The sequence below is a fragment of the Balaenoptera acutorostrata genome, chromosome 5, assembly GCF_949987535.1.
Source record: "Balaenoptera acutorostrata chromosome 5, mBalAcu1.1, whole genome shotgun sequence".
Lineage (NCBI taxonomy): Eukaryota > Metazoa > Chordata > Mammalia > Artiodactyla > Balaenopteridae > Balaenoptera > Balaenoptera acutorostrata.
Window position 1 is genome coordinate 52,936,604 of NC_080068.1, and position 16,050 is coordinate 52,952,653.

Sequence of the window (16,050 nt, forward strand, 5' to 3'; positions counted from 1 at the left end):
GGCATGTGGTAGCTCCCTCAAGTGGGGTTGCTACAGAGATTTCAGGCAGGGAGAGGACAGTCTTAACATAAAGGGAAGAGGGCCTGCTGGTAAGGAATACACAGTGAGGTTTGATGTTTTATGAACCTCAGGGTTATCTGAACTCACCCAAATGTTCTCAGGGTCTCACTGTATCCCAGATAGTCCCTGATTTTTATATATAAGCCCCAGAAATACTGTAAATTCAACCTTCATTTTAATCCTGCAATTTGGAAGATCAGACTCTACACCTTATTTTCTGATATGATTGCTCTGGACCTAAAGATGCAAGTTTCTTTTAGGGCAATTATAGAAGCTCCCTAAAACTCTAATCATGCCTGGAGCCTGGAATTTAAAATCCTGGATTTGTCATGGTCTTCATTTAAGCTTTGTTTGGTATAGTTAAAAGCAGACAACCCACTCCACAAACCTGTGTTCCTCATTCTCATTATATTCACATGGCTTGCCAAAGTCTTGACATCAGTAGGCACTTCATTCCAGGCAATCACAAGTGAGCATTTAAGCAACAGATTTCCTGAGTCCCACCTACTGACGCCAAAAGGATTCTTGCTTGTCTAAAACCCACTCAGGTCAGATAACCGATCACAAGTTCACATTTTCTTGAGGATGCTGTCTATAGCCACTCTGGTACTACTCTATTGGTCAGAGTTAAGTTGAAGAGAGTAGAATATACTGTGCTTTAAGCAGAAAGGGATATATTATAGGACATTAAATAGCTTATAGAATTATTTTGATGGACAGATGAAATGGATTTTAGGTGACCTTCCAGAATTACAACCCAAAGCCACACCTCAGAATAGGGCCACCAGAGGAGCTACTGGTCCTCCCAAAACCAGAAAGGTGCCTGCCAAGTTGAAACCACCTATATTATTAACTTATATTATTTTCCTTCTCTCTGAAGAACTTTTTAAAGCAATTCTTAAATTGATATATCCATTGTATATTCACTATTGGTTATAGGCTGCCAGTTTGCAATGCTTAAGTTGATATATCCATTATATATTCAATACAAATGATATTTAATGCCCTGAGAATATGCTCACATATATTAAGTAAAACAAAAACAAAAGCATGCTAAACAAGCAGCAGCAGCATTCTCGTTTTATTTAAAAATACACCTAAAAAACACTGAAAAGAGTTGGATTAAAATGTCATCAGTGGCTATCTCTAGCTGATGGAATTTTATGTTCCTGTGTGTGTGTGCTTTTCTATATTTTGTTAACGCTCTACAATGAATATGTATTGTTTTTGTATCCAGAAGTAAATTGTTTTTACAAGGTAGAGAATTAATTTGGGTGGCAATGTAGAGGATAAAATGGAGTAGAGTAGGATCAGAGGCAGAGAGATTAATAGACTTTTGCAATAGAATGGATGAAAGATGGTAGAAGCCAAATTAAGGCAGTGGTTGTGAGGCAAAGAAAGTAATTAGGTAGTGAGAACATAGAACATAGAACGAATGAATAGGATTTGGTAATCTTGGATCCATTTAGGTTGGAGATAAAGGCTAAGGAAACATTAAACACTGTAATTCCATTGGTAACCCTGGATCTATATGGGTTGGGGTGGAGATAAGGGATATAAATTCATTAGTCTTATATATGGTAAATGAAATTGTGAACTTAAATGAGATTCCTTAGGGACAGTATATAAAATAGAAATAGGGCAATGGCCAGAATCATGGGGAACTCTTAACATTTAAGAGCCAGAGAGAGGAAGAAAGGCCTATAAAGAATAAGCAGGATTGATTAAAAAGGTAAAGCAACTAGGTTATCATGGAAACTAAAGGAAAAGGTTCAAGTAGGAATTGGTCAATGATGCTAGCAGAGAAAGCATCTTGCTTGCTTCTGAAGTTTGCTCCCTGTGAAAGGACCTCAATTAGTTCTGCATCTTCCTCTACACTTGGGGAGATTGAGTGACTTATAAAATTAGTAAATTTGTGAATAATGTCTGATTTAGCTTTGTCTTCCAACCTCAAAGAACAAGGCTGTCCAGAGACCGAATTCCCACTTGATCCTCCATGCTGTCCCTGTCAAGTGTTGTTAGGAATTGGAGGTATAAATCTGCCTAATTCTGGGGATCAGTTGGCAGGCCTATTTGGTTTTCCCACTACGCAACATCAACCAACTTAACTTTATCAGTAATAAAGTGATATTTTGGCCCCCATTTCTATTCTTTGCTTTATTTCCCAAATTGTTCAGAACCTAGGCAAGAAGAGGGGGATTAGTTTACTGGGACCCACTTGGAAACGGCAACAATTGATGCCAAATTCCACACCAGGTAAGGTAGGGACTGGGAGAGGCTAATGACTTTGGCAGTTAGGAAGTAATCATAAATCACTATCTTCCTTAATAAAGTCAAACAGTTTTTCCAAGGAAGGCAATTGAGAAAATGTCTCCATGGAGATTTTGGTGGGACAATCTTAACTATTGCCCCAATCCTTGTTTTGTAAGATTCTCTAAGAATGGGACTATGCCACCCAGGGGACTATATTAGTCAGGGATATTTTAGTTGCACATGTATAAAACGTACCTTGATAGCTTAAATGAGAGCAGCAGGTGTGGGAGGGAAAAAAGACAGAACTTATTGGCCACTTAATTAACGGACAATGGGTTAGTCTACGATCCTGGATTTCAAATGCTATCTGGACTCTACTCTCTGTTACTTATAATGCCTTGGTCTGTTTTTTCTACAGGCATACCTTGTTTTGTTACATTTCACTTTATTGCATTTTGCAGATACTGCATTTTTTAAATAAAAGGTTTGTGGCAACTCCGCACTGAGCATACCTAGTGGCACCACTTTTCCAATAGCATTTGCTCCCTTTGTATCTCTGTGTCACATTTTGTAATTCCCACATTTCAAACTTTTTCATTATTACTATATATGATTTGGTTATCTGTGAAACTACTTTGATGTTACTACTACGACTCGCTGAAGACTCAGATGATGGTAGCATTTTTTAGCAGTAAAGTATTTTTACTTAAGGTATAATGCTTAAACATGCTTAAGACGTAATGCTTTAATATGTTTAAGATATAATGCTATTGCACACTTAATAGACTATAGTGTAAAAATAACTTTTGTAAACACTGGGAAACCAACAAATTCGTGACTCACTTTATTGATATTTGCTTTCTTGTGGTAGTCTGGAACCGAACCTGCAATACCTCCAAGGTACACCTGTATATGGTAAGGTAGGTTTGCTCCCTGTTGTGCCAAAGATGGTCAGTGGGGTCTAACCTCAGTAAAATTGTCATACATTACTCTGGAGATTGGCTTGGCTCATGTACCTATCTTTATGACAGGGGAAAAGTCACATAATTGACAGCTTTATTACATAAAGGATAGGAATCTCCTGAGAAGATGGACATACAAAAGTGTTTTTCACTACATTCTACCCCTTGGCTACCCGGCACCTATACTTGTGCTTTTTTCAGTACACAGAATTTTTAAAATGCCCTAGTCTAAGACAATGTAATTATACCATGGACAACTGAAATACTCTCTTCTCCAACAGGAGACATGCCAAAGTCTCATCCAATTTTTCCATCTTGCTCTTGGAAACCAAGAGTTCTAGGTGATATGCATTTCTTAAACCAGGTTTGAATGTAGCACATCATGGTACAGCACAATAAAGATAATTTTATTACATATTGGTATACACTTAAGGAAAGTAAGGGCACTCTAATTAGCTAGTAGATGAGGTTCTTGGTCAGTTAATACGTCCTTTTTTTTTTTTTGGCTGTGTTGGGTCTTCGTTGCTGCGTGCAGGCTTTCTCTACTTGAGGCGAGTGGGGGTACTCTTTATTGCGGTGTGCGGGCTTCTCATTGCGGTGGCTTCTCTTGTTGCAGAGCAGGGGCTCTAGGTGAGCAGGCTTCAGTAGTTGTGGCGTGTGGGCTCAGTAGTTGTGGCTTGTGGGCTCTAGAGCGCAGGCTCAGTAGTTGTGGTGCATGGGCTTAGTTGCCCCACAGCATGTGGGATCTTCCTGGACCAGGGCTCGAACCCGTGCCTCCTGCATTGGCAGGCGGATTCTTAACTACTGCGCCACCAGGGAAGTCCAGTTAATATGTCTTGAGTTTGTGCTCTGGAAGGTGCTCCCTGATCCCTTGCCCATACGTAAGAGGGTATTGGAATTAAGCAATCATAGGTCTTTGTTTGCAAGACTTGGTATTTTTTGTCTATACAAGTCTCTTACAATCTTAGTTGGCTGCTGGTCACCTTGCTCTTTGGTAACTCTGGTTTAGAAACCAAAAACAGACATGGTGTGTTATCTGTTTTCTGTCCCTTAGCAATGTGTTACAAGGTTGGAATGCAACGTCTATCCTCCAGTCAACTAAATTAACTATGTATTTCTATTTTGGCCTTTGTATCCAAAATCATAAGCTGAGCAATGAGTTTAGGGATAATGCAGCTAGAATTTATCTCTGTCCACTTGCCTCCAAGTTGTATCTCAGGGAATGGTTCCTCACAATGGGACTAATTTGTCAACCTTTGTCAGATAGGATATACACAGCAAGAGATGCATGAGGTGATCAAGAATCAGGCTTTTTTCAGGGTTCCAATTATATCTTTTACTGAGTTTTCAACTCCTTACCTGTGTTTGCACTAACTTTAGCTCAGGACAGAGAATATGGGTTTTCCAAACCTATAAATTGCAGGTTTAGTTGATTCTCAGTCACATGGATTACTGAGTACATGCAGAAAGGGGGTGTCTTAGAAATATACAGTTGTTCCTCGGTACTCAAAGGGGACTGGTTCCAGCACCTGCCACAGATAGCAAAATCTGCGGATGCTTGGGTCCAGTAGTCAAACCTCCAGATCTGTGGATTCTGCATTTGCAGATTTAACCATGTATGTGCAGTCCCCCAATACTGAGGGCCACTGTATTTATTTTTAAAAATTCGCACAGTTTAAGGGTCAACTGTATTCTTTCTCCTGCATTCATACAGGCAGCTTGAACTGAAATGTATCCCTTTCTTGTAGGACCTTGCTAATGGACACACTGCAAAATCCTGACATTTTTCTACCAATTCCCCTAAAACGTTAACCTTGATATAGATATTGTCTAAGATCTAAAATTTAACAATTTGTTTGCTTGCTACAACATAGTAAATATTAACGAACCTCCTAGCCAGGGCCAAGGAACCGTTATCACTGTGCATGCCACCTAGACTTACCAGTTTTGCATTTCAGGGTGTGTCATTTGTTGACACTGGTATTATTTTATGTACTAGTCAGGAATAAAAACCCAAACCTTGCCATTTTGAGATTTCTTACTCTTTTCCAGTTTAATAGTCCGTTTTGAATTTCACATCAATTTTGGATGCAAGTTCAGAGAATTCAAAGTTTAACATATTATTAGGCTTTTCTCTCTAAGAGTTTATCTGGTTGCTGGAGGTAAGTCCTTCACTATCATGGCATTGTTGGAGGGGCATCTGGCCTGCTTGCTGTCTAAATTTGTTGCTGTAATGTCTATTGTTGATACAATTTGCAATCTATTCTCTCAAAATGTGATTGTTTTTCCTCTGCCCTTACTTTAGAATTTATGGGTGTGTCTTCTCAATAGGATCCTCTATCCAACCCATGGATTCATACCACAGCCTGTGCCGTGAGTTTCAATCACCCTGTACTGCAGCAAGCCTGTGTAAAGCAATTGCGCTCTTACTGTGAATCAAATTTACATACCTCTTAAGGAATTCTGTACCTCCTTTTCAGTTCAGTGTAGTCAAGGAACATGCAGGAGTGGGAGTGGTTATCAATGCTGCCTGGCCATCTGCTTAAACATATTATGTTGCCATTTCTACTTGATTGTAGTTGCCTGTGTTGGGCAAAGTTCCAGGTGGGAAACAGGGCCCAAGCCACAAGCTCCCTGTTTTTGAATTCCGAAGTCTTCCTGGCAGTGTCTATCCCTTACTCCTTAGGGTTTCAACTCTGAGGAGAGAGCCAAGAAATATGTCTCAATTCATGAGCACTTTTTACCTCTTGCAATACCATCGAGACTGCCTCTATTGTCTTGTAACGATTTCTTTCTCAGACATGTTCATGCCACATGGTGACCAAAGGCCACAGATAATTTAAGTTTTTGCTTAACTTCAGCCAGAGTGAGGTGCCTCTTTCTCAATAATGCTAGCCAAAATGGTGAGGTTGTCTCTGATTGGCTCCTTTTGTTAACCTGCCCATTCCTAAACCAATCCCTATGACTGAGGAATTATGGTACTTTGGTTAGCTTGATTCATGGGCCCACTCCTGTGGTATGGGAGTTAAGACCAGGAAATGGATGGTTGCACCTGGAGAAACAAGGGTAGATCTATACTAGTTAGGACAAACTCTCAAATATCAGTGGGTCACACAAAAGAACGCATTAAGAACTCTAACACAAGTTAATAGGCAGGCAGCTATCCTCCAAGTGAAGATTCAGGAAACCAGAGTCCTTACACCTTGTGGCTTCGCCATCTTCAGCACATGGCTTCCAATACAAATGCCTTAAGTTGCTGGGGAATGGGAGATACTGGAGAACTCATTTCTTATGGACCAGAGATGCCATAGGAGCACGTCACTTATACTCACATTCCACTGGTTAGAATCTGATTGGCACATCTAACTGGTAAGCCTAATTGCAAAGGAGGCTGGGAAATGTAATCTAACTGTGTGCTCAGAAGAATCTAGTGTCTGCAAGAGTCCACTATTCTGATCACTAAATATCCATTTTACCTCTCTTCCCACATAAAGAACACATCCTACCCAAATTAAGACAACCTAAAAGTTCTATCCAGTTACTAGGTTGGGCTTAAAGTCTAGTTTTTAGGTAATGTGCAGTCCTCTTCATTAGATCCAGATACAACCTATGAATTAAAAAACACAAGTTATCTCTAATATCACCCCAAATTCCAGGAAACAAATTGTACAGTGGTAGATCAGAAACAGGTAACTACAATATGCTCTCATTAGGAAAAGAGAAAACTGTGAGACACTAGGCAATACAGATACATAACAACGATGAAATACTGAGCAGGCATTTTGTGGTCCATCTGCTGTGAGAGTGGAGGAAGTTTTGATGAGATCGCAATCTAGTTTTGTAGAGGAATTTGTTTGTCCTCTGTCTTCTGTATGGCCCAATACTGGCCTCTGAAATGTTTTCTGCCCATTATTCCCCATGGCCACATCCTATGTGAGTACTGGGGAGTTGTAAAGCATTTATGCTCTATTTTCTACTTATGCAAGTTTGGGGTGGAACAGCTGCCTCAAGGTTTTAACACTTGAACAATATTTGAATCAGGTTCATGATTTGATCAGTAATAAAATTCCTTCAAAAATTTAGTCCTATGATCTATTTGCTTCTAGTAACTACACCCAAAGTTCTTACATAATTCTCTAACCCAATTTATTCCTTTGCTTCCTTGCCCCCATGTCAGTTTCTCAAGAACTTCATCCCAGCCTCCTTGAGGCCATCGAAAATAATGGCCTTGGATGGAAAGGCCAAAGCCTTGATCTGATTTTTGTTCCGGGACTAAATCTTGGGAGGACTGTACTCAAGGCCTCTTCTAGTTTCATTGTTTTACTGTTCCCGGTCAAGAATTCCAAATATTCCTATGCACTTTCATTTCTGCAATTGTTTCCTGAGCTTATTTCTTCAGCAAAGTCTTGCTAAAAGTAAAATGCTAAAATGCAAAATACAGTATTACTTATACTCTTTTGAACTATTTCCTCTTGAGATTGTACTGAGCTACAGTCTCAATAGGTAGGTAATAGTTTTACCACCCATTTTGCCACTGCAAAACATGGGTCTCCTTCCAGCCTCTGATACCAGTTTCTCCAACATCTGCTGCATCATCAGTAAGCCAATACAGCATATTTTATAACATAAAAATATGGGGTACTGTCTAAGCAGTACCCCACTTCCAGCACCAATTTCTGGGTTAGTCATGGTCATTCTAGCTCCTGTAACATATGAATTCTCAAATCTCAATTTTCTCTCTTACAAGAAGTCCAAAAAGCAGTGTTTCTAATTTGGAGGTGTCTGTCTTCCAAGTAGTAATTTAGCCACTCATGCTCCTTCTCTCTTCTGGCTCTGGCATCTTCAGAATACAGTTTTTAAGATCACCATACTCACTAGCTTCAAGTTGATGGACAAAGAGTGAAGATGGAAGGACTTCATTAAGCCTGGAAATGAGCATGTCACTTCCATTTACATTTCACTGGCTAAAAGTCATTCACATGACCACAAATAACTAAAGGGAAGTTGGTATATTTAGTCTAGCTGTATGCCCAGGAAGAAGAAATAAGTTTCATGAATGACTAATCAAGTCTCTGTTACAAGGTTCTAAAAGGAAAAAAAATGCTACATAAAAAGAACAGAAAGTCACTCCAGGGGCTTTGTCCATTCTAATAGGTGTGACCTTATTCTAATAGTTCCAACAAAATAATCATTTCCCTATTATATAAAAGAGTAAGAATTCATTTTCTTCTAAATAATGGGATTATTTCAAACAGAGTATTTGTGATGGTGTGATAGGTACATAAGTTAGATTGCAGAGGGTTAATAAGTGAAATTCAGATAACAAAAAGAGACATTGAATGTAGAATACTCTTTAAAGCTTGGTTGTGATGGAAAGGAAACAGAGTGGAACCACAAATGTAGAGGACTGAAGACAGAAAGGATAATAGAAGAGAACTCAGGGATTGGAACTAGAGTACAGACGGATAATTCATCTTATATAAGAGCAGGGAGTGTCTCATTCCTCTGATATTGGAGGAAAGGAAAGATCCAGAAGTACCTAAGTTTCTAGTATTTGGAAAATTGAAGGAGTTTGTGCCTAACAGCATCGATCTTCTTGTGAAGTTTGAAGTAAAGTCACATAATGAAATGTGGTTGGGATTTAAAGACTGCAAAAGTATTCTGGTGGGAAGGGAGAAAAAGGTGCTGAAGAATATATAAGAAGGAGGGAGGAATCCAGCTGAGGTTAAGACCTAAATCTGTAATGTTAAGATACATAATGTAGTGTACTGTTCTGCACAGAACTTAGCAACCACTGTAGGAGAGGAACAGGCAGATGATTAGCACTTCGTGTGTATATTTACTGTAACACTTATTACACTGTAAAGCCCCAGGAAGCAGAGACTTAGATTTTGTAAGCTATGCACACAGTAGGCACATGATGAATTTTTGCTTGAATGAATTGATTCAATCATTGCCAATTCTGCCATAGTACTCTGTAGAGTACTGGCAACTGCCCACATTTCATATGGTATGCCAGTGTTAAAAAGAAAAAAAAAAAGGCTAAAAAAATTCAGGCATACTCAGCTAAACTTAGCAGTCTTAAAACGGCAACTATGTCAGCTGAGACATACTTTTTATCTTGTGCCAGTACATCTTTCTTTGATGTTTCCTTCATTTTCCTTATGCTACTGTGTTCTTACTGAACCTGAAAGGGATAATTCTGAGTTCAATAAGCTACGTTATTATTCCAAAAGTCCTGAAAGTTCTTCAGACACCTACAACTGAACTCACAACCCCCATCACAATATTCCTTTCAAGAGATTCACAGACAAGGATGATTACTTATGATGCTTACTTCACAGATAAAAAGCTGAGTAGGTGAGGGGTGGAAGGACTAAATCGGGGTCATTCACTGAATCGTCTGCAGAGTCTGGCACAGATTCTGCTTCCTTCTCCTGTCTTCTCCCCTTTGGAAACTTCAGAGTTGTAGTGATCTCAGACTTCACTTAGTCGAACTCCTTTATGTTACACAGGTGTAAGCTCAGGTTCAGGAAGTCTGACCCAAGACTTAGTCAAAGTAGGCTCTTTCCTTTACACGACGCCATCTCTCAAGATCCACAGCCCTAACTCACCATTTGGCGGTAGAAAAAATGGCCAGAAACGAAACTACGTACAAGAGTCCAGAACCAGGCTCCACCTCCCGGATCAGGCAGTCCGGGCCTCCAGCTAACAAAGCGTCTGGTCCGTGCTTCGGTATGGGCTCCCCACCCGGCCCGGGCTGCTCCTCTCCAGCCTGCCCGCCCGCCCCCCGCACCGCAGCACTGCCCGCCCGCGGGGGCCCAAGACCCGACCCTCGAAATCTCACTTTCGTCTTTCGGCCACCCGCGCGCCACCGCTCAGGCGACGGCTGATGGCGTCACCCGTACTTCCGCCTGCGGCTGCGTTCTAGTCACCAGCGAGGAAGGAAGAAGGGAGGTCTGAAGGGGCTGTGTGCGGGGGAAATAGCGAGGAAAGAGAAGAAATCCGGGTGTAGCGGGCGCTACGGCAGTAACCGCGGCCCTCCTCTGTCCCCGGCGTCCCCCCATCGGAAGTCGCCCTAGGCACACTTCCCCCGACTTTGGGTAGTCTCCCCTCCGCTTGATCTCCCGACACCCCGGTCTCCCTCTTCGCCTCTAACCACCCCCTCCTAGCTCCCTCACGCTCCCTCCCTCTCCCTCCCTCCCATCGTCAGGCTCCCCGCCCTCAGTATCGCGAGACGAGGTGAGAGCTGGCGGAGCGGCGGCGGCGGCAGCAGCAGTAGAGGTGACCGAGGCGGTGGCGGCGGAGGCGGCACCGAACGCTGTGTTGGCCCCGGTGCGGCCAAAGTCGCGGTAGAGCGTAGCCCCCACGCCCCTCCCCCGTCCGCGCCCTCCCTCTTTCCCCGGAGATGGAGAAGGCGACGGTTCCGGTGGCGGCGGCGGCGGCGGCGGCAGCTGAGGGAGAAGGGAGCCCCCCGGCGGTGGCGGCTGTGGTGGGCCCCCCCGCGGCTGCACCGGCGGCGGAGGTCGGCAGCGGCGTTGGCGGCGGCGGCGGCAGCGGGGCTCGCTCGGCCTCGTCTCCTCGTGGGATGGTGCGAGTCTGCGACCTGCTCCTGAAGAAGAAGCCGCCGCCGCAGCAACACCACAAGGCCAAGCGTAACCGGACTTGCCGACCCCCCAGCAGCAGCGAAAGCAGCAGCGACAGCGACAACAGCGGCGGCGGTGGAGGCGGTGGCGGCGGAGGCGGCGGCGGCGGCACCAGCAGCAACAACAGCGAGGAAGAAGAGGACGACGACGACGAGGAAGAGGAGGTTTCTGAGGCAAGGGCCTGGTTTCAAGGGAAGGAGGGAGGAAGGGAGCGTAAAGGGTAGGGGCCAAAGGTGGGAGGGGACTTGCGGTGGGACAGATTCCTGTGGGCTTGATCTGTCTTAGGGGCCAGGCTTTCTTTCCACTGCCCCCTTTCTTTCCCCGGCCGAAATTGTGAGGTGTGGACATGTGGGGGAGGGTAGCTGACACGTGGGGGTGGGAGGACCACGGAGTGCACAGAGTTGGTGAACAGCACGTTACCCTGGCATGGTTCGCTCGGTTTAGGATGGAGGGAATCGCTTAGATTCCCTCTTTGCACAGCCGGCGGGGTCGGCCTCGGGCCAGTAGGGCCGTGTTACTCCTGGGGCGGGGGCGGGACCAAAGCGGGAGGGGTAAGATAAGGTAGATGAGTCTCGTGAGGAACGACTAGGAGGTTGGTCAATTTCTCCCGCTTGTGAGGTTGGAGGGGAGCAGTTTTGGGGGGAGGCAAGGTTGTAATGGACTCAGAGCTAAGTATTTGTGTATGTGAGAGACACGTGAGAAGCTGTACTTTTCCATACTGTTCTGCTGCAGTTTTTTTTTTTTTTTCTTCATAACTATTGTGGCTGCTGAAGTAACCTTCACTTCCTCAATCTCTCAAGGATTTTGGATGAACTGATCTTATGTCCATATACATTTATATGTAACTCAGTGGTTGAAAACTATGTTTGATCCTGACATGTCATACTCTTACATTTTCAAATGCTTCCTTGGTGAGGAAGAATTAAGCTAGGCCCTGTTGCTTTCCACATAACGTGAGGCAGCTGAAGAGTCTGCTTTGGAGCCAGGCTTGGTTGTGGTGAGTTGGAATAGGAAGGCCTCTTGGTTTGTCCTAGTGATCTGGTTTCATAATAACTGTTTATAATTTTTCCTGGGTCCACAGACAGGCGGCGTTGCAGGACCTCATTCTTCAAAGAAGACCATTTAACCAAAACTCAGTAAAACGTACCAACCATACTGAGAACAAGCGAAGAGGAGTTAGCCTTACTAGTTAGCAGCTCTTTTGTAACTCTTTTGTCCACTCCCTGAAATGGAAGCTCGAAAATCTTGATCTGAAGAAAGAAGTTGTAACTTAAGGTAGCAGAAGGAAAGCAGCTTTAAAGGCTGATTATAAATTTACTTATAAGAGAGAACAACTGAATTATCTAGAAGTACCACTTGCCATTTATTCTTTTTAACAAGCACTGCTAATTTTGGTACAAGGCTGGTTTTTCGAAAATTGCATTATTGGAACTTGGGTTCCCTAATTTCAAATAGGGAAATACCTTTTAAAGAATTTGAGACTTGTCTGTTAGTAGAAGACCAGATTCTCTTTTACCTCAGACTGGATGAAGTTATATCGGTAGAGATGCAATAAATAGTTCGTGTATGTATACCAAAAAGATGGACACTCCCTGCTATTTCATTTAGCCTACTGAATTCTAAGGGGAGGTTTGTATTGATAGATTTTGTATTGACCTACTTGGGTGTTTCAGGATAGTGTGTTGCTCAGCCTGCATATGAAAGAGTGAAGAGAAGGATGTGACAGGACCCTTATTTCCAGTAAAATCTATTATATGGTAGTTAGAATCATTCAATTGTATTATTTTTACAGAGATGAGAAACAATTTAGAGATAATCTCATCTAACCCTTTTATTTTAAAAATGAGGAAAATGAGAGTTTTTTTTTTTTTAAAGGAAACTGGTTGTGGTGGTAGCAGCAAAAGTGGAAATCAGAGTTTTCTAATGGTTCAGACCAGTATACTTTTCATGACAATTTATCCCCTGTATCTCCCTTCTGACATTTTTCAAAAACTAGGCGGTCAATTGCAAGGTAACACAATCATGCAGCTATGGGCAAAATACCAATATTTTATTAAGATTTAAAATTCTCAGATAAAGTATCACGCTCTGGTTTGGAACTCAATATGAAGTTGAGTGCAGTACTTACTGAAATATTATTCTCTAAACTTCACATACCTAGATAGTTCTGTCCATTGGAATTGAGCCTAATAAGCAAAACTTTTAGTAATTCATTAAATCATGTAGAATAGGCTTAAGTTTGTAGGTGTGTTAGTTTTGTGAGTTGGGTTTGTTTTCCTTGGAAGATAGGAATGGTACATGTTGACTGATCAACTAGGGGAGTGTTTTCTTTATTTTTAATATGCTTTATTTTGTCTTCTGTACAGTGATGTAAACAGTGGGTTCATCATTTGTTATGGAGCTGAGTCAGGAGAAATAAGTGGAAGAAAGCACAACCATTTGTATAAATCTATACAGGTACATGATGAGGGATAAGCAGACAGAAGGACAGTATGTCTCTGCACCTGCCTCCATCCTTGACCAGAATAGAGAAATAAATGAACACAATTGTCACTGTACAGTATAAGCTAAATGGATGAGTTGTGCAGTGTTTTTCATTTCATTACCATTTTATTGACATGTTAGCAGAAGTTTAACTTTCTAGAGCTAGGAAATCTTGTGGCTAATACTTAATTGTACTTACGTCCTTTCTGTTATTGGCTACACAATGGAAAATATGGATAACGTCTTTGAGATTATCCTTCCAATAAAAATCATTGAAAAGTTAAGAAGGAATAAGAAAGGTTATAGTTTTGGGGTATTTAACCTACAAAAGTGGAGGATAATTTAACAACAATATATATGTTTACTTCGATGAAACGCTAGCTGGATATTTTGTATATCTGCTGAAAGAGGGAACACTGGAAGGAAAGGAGATTCAATTTAAATAAAAGCTTTATTTGAATGTTCAAGAACAAGAATCTAATTTTTACTAAACGTTAGCATAGGTTATTGAGAATTGGATTTTCTCTTCAGTATTTCAGAATACGGATAATCATGTTTTAGATAATTTGTGTAACTTCAGATATTCCTTTACCCACCTCCCCAATCTGATGCAAAACCTTAGATCAAAAATTGAAAATTGCAGTAATTTTCTCAGCTTTCAATGGGTGACTAACCAATATGGAAAATAGAAATGTATTTCCTAACATAAAAGTTGTAATGCACATCTTTTCCGATTAGTGGATTAAATTAATTAAATAGCTTGCTCAAATATTACAAGAAAAAAATGTTGAAATTGCAAGAGTTGATAGTCCATTTCAGAATCAACGTTGCATTCTATTGAATCTATTTTCAAATGTAATTGAATGGCATCAGTGTTGGCTAAAGCAGAATTCAAAATGGAAAAAGCTTGCTATTGAAGGTAGAACTCATGTTCAAAAGTAACATTTCTGTTAAAGATGCATAAAATATAAGTACAGTAGGAGTTGATCAGAATTCCATCTATATTTGGTAGGTAACTTGAGGCTTTAAATTTAAGTAACAAACCTAGTGAAGAAATTTCAGACAAGGAGAGCCAGTAAATAAGTTAGTACTGACTTATTCATTCACTTTTGAAAGGATTTGCATGGCCAGGGAGAATCTGTTTATAGACAAACAGGAAAGAGGTTGGGTTGAGAAAAGAAGGAGAAAGAACAATTATTTAAGTAGATGGCGTTTCTTCAAGTTCACTTCCAAACCTTTTTTTGTTAGTTTTTTAATAGAAAAATGCTAAGTTCTTCTGCTGTAATGGTAGAATCCCAGATTAGCCCAGAGAAGCTTATTTGTTCCCCAGTTTCATCTCTTAATTGATGAAGCAGTATTTGTAAATAAGATGTTAAGATCTTTGAAACAATAGTTCTGTCATAATTATCTTGTCTCCTATTCTGCTTAAGCATAGTACTTAATAAAAATTTTTTCAGTAACTAAGGAGGATCCAGAATTCATTTAGGAAACCAGGAGGAGGCATAGAGTTTCTTCTGTCCTTCTTGGATCCACAGCTGCCGAATAACTGAAGTTTGGATTTTAACATCTTTCAATTACTTAATTACTTCTTTTAGTGATGGTGATCTCTCATAGGTATTGAGGGAAAGCCATTTAAACCAAGACATTGATTGTTGAATGCCTGATAAGTACCTTAAGCATCCTAGATATATTTACATTTTAAAAACATAATAAAAACAATTACTTAATCCGTGCCTAATGTGTGTCAAGTCTAACATAATGGTTAAGAGCAGGAATGGAGCTTGGATTCATATCTTTGGTCCATCACACACTACGTTTGTGATCTTGGGCAAGTTACATAACCTCTCTCCAGTTTCCTTATATGTTAATGGTGATAATAGTAGATTCTATCTTATAGCATTGTTTTGAGAATTAAATGAGTTAATACAGTTTTCATGTATTCCCATTTTCACCCTTACACTGTGGTGTCATCATATTTGTTTCATTAGTCATAAATGTTTGGAGTTTCTACTATATGGTAGGAATTTTGCTGTACTGAGTAAGCAACGGTGAGCAAAACTATTTTAAGACATTGATTTAAAAATACACCAATGATTAAATATAAGTTTGAGGAAGTATGAGAGTGAAAGCAAATGGTTAAATGTATATCCTGAATAAAGTATGTGAGAAGTATACAAATGTTTGGAGGGGATATTCATACTCATTTTAAAGGCAAAGATACTGGGTTGGAAGGGTTTTAGGTAACTTCATCAGGGTCACGTAGCTGATAAGTGGCAGAGCGGGACTTAACCTGTGTTTGTTTGATTCAAAGCCTGCCTATTCATTCACTCATTCACATGCTCTGGTATGCCATATGATGTTGAGTACGACATCAGTGATGTGGGCATTTCAGATAAGTTAAAACAAACTCAGATGGCATAGGAGAAGATACTTTTTGGCAGTAGGACAACCACTGAAGACAAATTAGCTACGCTGAGCTTTTCTTTTCTTGTTCTGAAAAGCTCATTGAAAAAAAAAGAAATACAGATAAATATATTCATATTTCCACCATTTAGAATTAACAGTTGTTAACAGAATGAAACTTTATAGTGAAAACCACCTTGTCTAGAGGCAATCTTTTTGCTTCTCCCTGCCTTTCAAGACAT

General features: G+C 40.9%; 1 protein-coding gene and 1 long non-coding RNA gene across 10 annotated transcripts in view; one reads left to right on the top strand and one right to left on the bottom strand.

Annotated features, from left to right (window-relative positions):
- The window catches only part of LOC103009902 (uncharacterized), a 117,949-nt gene extending 107,833 nt beyond the window's left edge, over positions 1-10,116 (bottom strand). For 2 of the 3 annotated variants that reach the window (XR_009008426.1, XR_009008427.1), the window contains exons 1-2: positions 9,613-10,116; positions 5,726-5,971 (exon numbers count right to left, since the gene is read on the bottom strand). This is a non-coding gene — a long non-coding RNA (uncharacterized LOC103009902). Of the gene's footprint in view, positions 1-3,144; positions 4,276-5,725; positions 5,972-9,612 lie in introns of those variants that run through there. The other variant, XR_450795.2, reaches the window with a different exon arrangement.
- A 91-nt stretch (positions 10,117-10,207) lies between these two features.
- Positions 10,208-16,050, top strand: part of ANKRD17 (ankyrin repeat domain 17) — a 164,228-nt gene continuing 158,385 nt past the window's right edge. For all 7 annotated transcript variants that reach the window (XM_057547253.1, XM_057547254.1, XM_057547259.1 and 4 more), the window contains exon 1: positions 10,208-11,094. In XM_057547253.1, the coding sequence (XP_057403236.1) occupies positions 10,684-11,094 (411 nt within the window). In that variant the 5' untranslated portion in view covers positions 10,208-10,683. The remainder of the gene's footprint in view (positions 11,095-16,050) is intronic.